The sequence below is a fragment of the Drosophila suzukii genome, assembly GCF_043229965.1.
Source record: "Drosophila suzukii chromosome 2 unlocalized genomic scaffold, CBGP_Dsuzu_IsoJpt1.0 scf_2c, whole genome shotgun sequence".
In the NCBI taxonomy this organism is placed as follows: Eukaryota; Metazoa; Arthropoda; class Insecta; order Diptera; family Drosophilidae; genus Drosophila; species Drosophila suzukii.
The window spans coordinates 23810993-23817764 of NW_027255896.1; the positions used below are offsets into that span (position 1 = coordinate 23810993).

Consider the following 6772-nt stretch of genomic DNA (forward strand, 5'->3'; position numbering starts at 1 on the left):
GTTCTCCAATGTTGAAAACATGCTCCGTCTACAAAAGTGCTTGAAAGGCAGGGCACGAGAAATGGTGTAGGATAAGCTTCTACTTCCTAGCCTAGTTCCGGAAGTAATGAGCACGCTAAAAATGTTCTTTGGCAGACCCGAGCACATCCTGGAGAGGATGATCGACAAGGTGAGGAAGCTTGCGGCACCCAAAGAAAAATTGGAATCCATAATAGAGTACGCGCTCGCAGTACGCAACATTTGCGCAACGATCGAAGCATGCAGCCTAACAGCGCACTTAAACAACCCAATGTTAGTCAAGGAGACAAACTTCCAAGTAACCACAAACTAAACTGGGCGATGCACACCCGCGACGAATCGGTCCCTTCCATTAAAGCTTTCAGCGACTGGCTCTACAAAATAGCGCAGGCGGCGTCGACTGTCGTGACACCGTTTTCTCACAGGACAAGTTCTGTGAATACCCATGATAGATGCGCAGCCAGTTTGAGCCAGGTATCTACAGCCCAGCAACAGACTAATCCAAAACAATGCGAACAATTTAAATCCTGTCGTATCCTGCTTTTCGCGCAGTGTAGATGCCGGCTAGTCAACGAACATCCCAGGGAGGGGAACAACCAACAATGTTGTCTACGCAGCAGACACAACAAAAACAAAACGGAAATTCAAACTCGGACAACGGCAATTTCACGACGGATTTTTCTCGAACATCTGGACTGGACAACACAGCTCTTATTGTGGTCCTGGAGTCCCTCCCAACATCCTTTGGACACATCTCCCAATCCTGGTCGGTGGATCATGCTACCTCGCCTAAGTTATCTCACCCCCCAACACGAATTTCTACTCACACGACTTCATTTCGTTTTCACGTTATAATTCAAAATTTTCTCTTAAATTTTAACATTTTATAATCCTACCTACGGTACCGCACTTTTACAGGGAACACATATATATATATATAAATAAATAAATAACAATAAACAATATACCAATAGTTTTGGATTGGTGTAAGTGAATAGGTTAAATAAATAAATAATTTAAATGGATATAATTAGGAATAAATTAATTTGGGCGGGTTACATAATCAATAACGTCAGTCTCAATTTTTTTTTGTATTAATTTTCGGCTCTTTGAATTTGTTTGCCGCTTGTAGTTTTCGTGAACCTTTTGCTAATTCTGGGTGGCAAATATAAGGGGCGAATAAAAACCTGGGGCTCCCCGGGGATGAGTGGCCAATTTTCTTGTCGAAAATGTAGATCTCCTCCTGGTGGGTGGTCTTCGTCTCTCCTTACGTCAGTATATTTTCCTGCTCCAGGCTTTTCCCTCACGGAATATTCTATAAATATTTATATTTCAACTACACTCACATTAACACGGATTTTTTTTATCACTCACTGGAACTTGACTTCTAATCTTATATATATTTTTTCCACCAGAACCGTCTGCGACCAACTATATTTGCCCTTTAAACACCCTTGCTTGTTTCAATTTTTCAAGCCTCTCTTCGCCCAAAAACCACTCAAACTTTTCGAATTTCAACCTTGGTTCATTTAGTGTTATCCGGTTTAAGGAACCAGTTCCATGACTTGTCTAAGCTGCACGACTCCCTGAACTCACGAGTCGTCGATAGTGTTGTATCGATTTTTTGCCTATCGTTATCAGTCTTAAGGTAAAAAGCTTTGCGAAATTCCAAATTGTCTCGGAACTGGAGTGGAGGATGTGCGTGTTCTGCTGGTTGTACTGCCCAACGTAGGCCACCGCCCACAACCCTGAGATTAATGCCTGGTGAGTGTGATTTGCTAGCCGGGCACTATTGTTTCAGATTCTTTGCATGGAAAACTCCCAAAGGATTGCCGCGCAAGTTTTCCAAAGCGTACAAAGAGTTTCCCAACGCTTTTGTGACTCGACATTTAGTGTACTTTCTGCAAAACTTGGAATTCCTATTCTTGCTGAAGTCACTTGGGACAAAGTTTCTCTTGTATATTTCTTGCCCCGGTGAGTATCGAATCTCTCGGGTCTTTAAGTTGTAACTCTTCGCTGCTTTCTCGTAGGCCTGATGTATCCTTTCCATTATTTTTTCTCTGGATAGCTGTTGTCGTTCCGACCTGGGCAATTGGGCTATCTCAGCTTCATTCAGGCCATTCAATTTGCGAGCCAGCGAGTAATCTTTCCCGTTCGTGAACATGTGCTGTCCGAACATGGCAAAATACGGCGAAGTTCCGGTGCTGCTATGTATGGATGACCTCAGCGACGCTTGTATGTCCGGTAAGTGTTCATCCCATCGCGTGTGGTCATCTTGGATGTTTACTCGGATTGCTGCTAATACGGATTGGTTCACTCTCTCCGAAGCATTGGATTGTGGTGCGTATCTCCCTGTCTTCATGTGTGTAATTCCATATTCTTGTAGCATATTCTCGAATTCCTTGGATACAAACTGTCTTCCGTTGTCCGTGTGGATTGTTTCCGGAACTCCGAATTGGGTGAATATTCCTTCTTGCAGGAATCGGATTACAGCTGTCAATGTGGCCTTCGGCATCGCTTTTAGCCACACAAACTTGGTCAAGTGATCTAATGCGATAAATAGCATGGTATTTCCTCGGCGAGACCGCGGATATTTTCCTAAGAAATCCAGGTACATCTTTTGCATGGGTCGATCTGTCCGTACTTCCTTCCCCATCACTGGTCGCTTTATCTGTGTGGTGTGCTTGTTCTCTTTACAGTTTTCGCAGGCTGCTACAAAGTCTCGGACTTGAACTACCATTTTGGGCCAGTAATACATCTGCTGAAGTCTCGCCAAGGTCTTTGCCATACCCCCATGCATCGCCATGTCGCCGCCGTGGGCTTGCTGGATTAGAGTTGTCGTCAATGCTTCCGGAATCCACAGTTTCCATTCAAATTCCCCACTTTCCTCTCTATTGAAGTGTGTCTTCTTGAATAGAAGTCCTTCTTCCACACGTAAGTCCGGAAATTTATCTCTTCCTTGCTTTTCAACCAACTGCAGTCTTTCCAGGTATTCAGGACTCTCAAATTCAGTTGTTTCAAACTCGAAGAACTCTACTTCGGCGGTTTCATTCGGCCGAGATAGCATGTCGGCCACGATGTTGTCTTTCCCTTTCCGATGCTCTATGTTGAAGTTGAATGCCTGTAACGCTAATGACCACCGCGCCAGCCTCCCGTTCAAGTCCTTGAGCGTCATAAGCCATTGCAGGCTTGCATGGTCGGTAACGATCGTGAACGGCATCAACTCCACATAGGGACGGAATCTTTCTACGGCTTTTACTGCTGCGAGACACTCTTTTTCCGTTACGCTGTAATTGAGTTGTGCTCCTCTCAGCTTCGCCGAAAAGAATGCTATTGGCCGGTCCGATCCTTCTACGTCTTGCTGCAGAAGTCCACCAGCAGCAATTCCCGTTAGCCTTGGATGCGATTCAGCGTGCGCACTATGTCGACGACTTCATCGACAGTATGAGTGATGAACAGAAAGCCATCGAAATATCCAGCCAAGTAAGAGAGGTCCATTCCAGAGGCGGATTCGAAATTTGAAACTGGGCGTCAAATTCCAGTACAGTTCTCTCGTATCTTAAGAACGATGGAGACGCCAAAAAACAGGAGCCAGTGCAGTTCGGCGCTACAGAAAAGGTTTTGGGTATGTATTGGGACCCACATAAAGACGTATTTAAGTTTGTTTGCAGATTCTCAAGACTTAAGCAAGACGTCCTTACCGATCCTGCAGTCCCAACAAAAAGAGAAGTCCTTCAGGTTCTAATGTCGATTTTCGACCCCTTGGGCCTACTGTCGTGTCATACGATCGGATTAAAAATCCTTCTGCTGAAAATCTGGCGATCAAACATCAGCTGGGACCAAGAGCTGCCAGAATCACTGTTGGAGGACTGGAATCAATGGAAGCTGTTGCTGCCTCAAGTGGCAACATTTAATATTCCGAGATGCTACTCCCCAATGATGTCTTTTGGAACCCGAATCGGCCTGCATACGTTCGTGGCCGCTAGCGAGCATGCTTATTCTGCTGCTTGCTACCTGCGAGTGTCCCAAAAAGACGAGGTGGACGTTATGCTAGTAGCCGCGAAAAGCAAAGTGGCGCCACTAAAGCCACTATCTATTCCGCGCATTGAGCTTCAAGCCGCCGTGATGGGCTCACGCTTAGCAAACAAAATTATCAACGTACGTAACCTACGAGTCGACGATCTCACGTTCTGGTCGGATTCACGAACCGTTCTACAATGGCTGGTAATGGATCCTCGCAACTTTCAACAATTCGTGATGCACAGAATCGGCGAAGTCCTGGAGACCACTCGGAAGGATCAATGGCGATGAATCCCATCAAAACTCAACGTCGCAGACGGGGCAACGAAGGTCATCAAAAACCCTTGTGTGGACACATGGTTGTAAGGTCGTGGCATACACAGACGACGTCGCTATCATCTTTAATGGAAAATATCCACAAACACTTTGCTATCTTATGACCGCTAAGCTTAAAATACTATCGGAATGGACGATAGCGAACGGACTCGCGGTAAATCCCTCGAAAACAGAACTTGTTCTATTTACAAATAGGTACAAAATTCCACAGCTTAACCCACACATTTTAAACAATTGTAATCTCTCTTTTAGCGATCACGCCAGGTACTTGGGGTTAGTACTAGATAAGCGCCTCAAATGGGGCTTAAACAACCAAGAGAGAAACAAAAAAGCGACCATTGCACTTTACTCCTGTAAAAAAGCAATCGGGCTAAGATGGGGCATGTCCCCAAGAATAGTTAACTGGATATACACAGCGGTAGTCAAGCCAATCCTACTGTACGGAGTGGCTTTGTGGAAAACGAACCCAGTAAGTGGCCAACAGTTCCATCACGACCAACGGAGATCGATACGACCGAACTACGCAGACACGTCTTCACAACTCGTAGTGCGAATAAAGTCTTACTCGACGTGGAATGTTTTTCCGATTGGCGGCGCCTATACAGATCCGTCGCAAACATGTCTCTATATATCCAGCGACTTCACGCTAAATGCCAAAGGACTGACATGCCGTCAGCAGTGACCGAATTTCACGTCAAAGAAGCGCAGACCCTACTATGCAAAGAAGCCCAGAGGCTCGAGTTCACGGATGAAATCCATTCATTGATTAGCAAAAAACCAATAAGCGCAAAAAGCAGATTGACTGGATTAAACTCATATCTGGACGATAACGGAATCTTTCGCACTAAAGGACGAGTGAACGCAGTCGGATATACTATGGACGCTATAATATTGCCACCAGAGAGCCGAGTAACATTTTTATTAGTCCGGTTCTGACACGAAAAATATCATCACCTCGCTCACGAAACCGTGATAAATGATATAAAATCCAAATTTTATATTCTGCGCCTAAGAGTACTGCACAAATCCGTAAGAAAAGCCTGCCAGTTATGTAAAATTCGTCGCGCAATGCCACAGCCTTCACAAATGGCCCCGGTTCCAAAAGCTATGTTGACCAGTTTCGAAAAACCATTCACGTGCACCGGCGTTGATTATTTTAGGCCTATCCTAGTCAACGTTAGAAGACGCAAAGAGCAGAGATGGGTTGCGCTGTTTACCTGCTTAACCCTGCGTGCAGTCCACTTCGAGATCGCTCACAGCCTCGATACAAGCTCGAGTGTGATGTGTTTCACGAATTTCATGGCACTACGTGGGACACCAAGAGAAATTTATTCCGATAATGGCACTAATTTCAAGGCCACGGAGAAAGCATTACGAGAGGAGCTGATCAAGATCGACTTCGATAAAATTGCAATCAAGTTCGACGGTATTAAATGGCAACTTAACCCTCCAGGAGGCCCTCACATGGGCGGTGCTTGGGAAAGATTAGTCCGCACAACAAAAACAGTCCTAAAAAGCATCTGCCCGAATTACTCATTCAACGACGAAAGCCTGAGGTTAGCTCTAATGGAAGCACAGTTCATTATAAACTCACGTCCGTTAACTTTCGTCAGCCTGGACTCCGAGGACGACTCCGCGCTGACTCCAAACCACCTGCTAATGGGTTCATCGAATGGGTACAAACCAATTAAGGAAGAGAAGATGAATTTAAGACGTCATTGGAACGAGGTAAAACTTTTTGGAGATCGCTTTTGGCAACGCTGGGTGAAGGAGTTCACACCGGTACTTACTAGACGGACAAAATGGTTCGAAAGATGTCCCCCTATATCAGTCGGAAGCGTAGTCATTATCGTCGACAAAAACTTGCCTAGAAACTTATGGCTTAAGGGCCGCGTGACCAACACTATCCCCGCCAAGGACGGACAAGTTCGTCGAGCCACTATTAAAACGCAGCATGGAGTCCTCGATCGACCAGCCACCAAGATTGCGGTCTTAAACGTCGGCTTAGAAGATGCTAACTGACCCCCTAGGATCAATTACAGGAGGGGGAATGTTGCCGCTATAATTTTAATTTAATTTTTAATTTCTTATGTTATGTATAAGCACTCGATAATTCTCGATGTACCGATATAAGAAATATCGACCTCATTTATCAGTTTAAGAACCATCCCTAGAACTGCCAGAAGCGAAAGAAGAAAAGGAAAAAGACAAAGTTTTTAAGCGTCCTCCGCAACGCCAAATGTAATACACATTGATTCGGAAGTTAAATTTTAAATGAAGTTTATTTCAAAAACGTAGTTTACCGCTGTCCGTCTGTGCCTTTAATTTGGCGCGTGGGCTGCTGTAAAACCAATTCAGTTTCGCTCTCAACATATTCAGTTGTATACTTTCAATCTTT

The 6772-nt window shown here is 44.9% G+C and overlaps 2 protein-coding genes and 1 long non-coding RNA gene across 5 annotated transcripts; all 3 read left to right on the plus strand.

Annotated features, from left to right (window-relative positions):
* Positions 1–2174: 2174 nt before the first annotated feature.
* LOC139354470 (uncharacterized) lies at positions 2175–3322 on the plus strand. Of its 3 annotated transcripts, none has more exons than XR_011605426.1 (4): positions 2175–2358; positions 2498–2629; positions 2718–2952; positions 3016–3322. It is a non-coding gene; the product is annotated as an uncharacterized lncRNA (long non-coding RNA). The 3 variants fall into 3 exon arrangements; XR_011605425.1 differs by having other exon boundaries at positions 2176–2358; positions 2999–3322; XR_011605424.1 differs by having other exon boundaries at positions 2183–2358; positions 3008–3321.
* A 23-nt stretch (positions 3323–3345) lies between these two features.
* On the plus strand, positions 3346–4329 carry LOC139354371 (uncharacterized). Its single transcript, XM_070998594.1, has 3 exons — positions 3346–3501; positions 3583–3643; positions 3731–4329. Exons 1-3 carry the CDS (start codon positions 3346–3348, stop codon positions 4327–4329), a joined length of 816 nt encoding a protein of 271 aa, XP_070854695.1.
* A 1113-nt stretch (positions 4330–5442) lies between these two features.
* On the plus strand, positions 5443–6396 carry LOC139354372 (uncharacterized). Its single transcript, XM_070998595.1, has one exon. It carries the CDS (start codon positions 5443–5445, stop codon positions 6394–6396), a length of 954 nt encoding a protein of 317 aa, XP_070854696.1.
* The last annotated feature ends 376 nt before the right edge of the window (positions 6397–6772 follow it).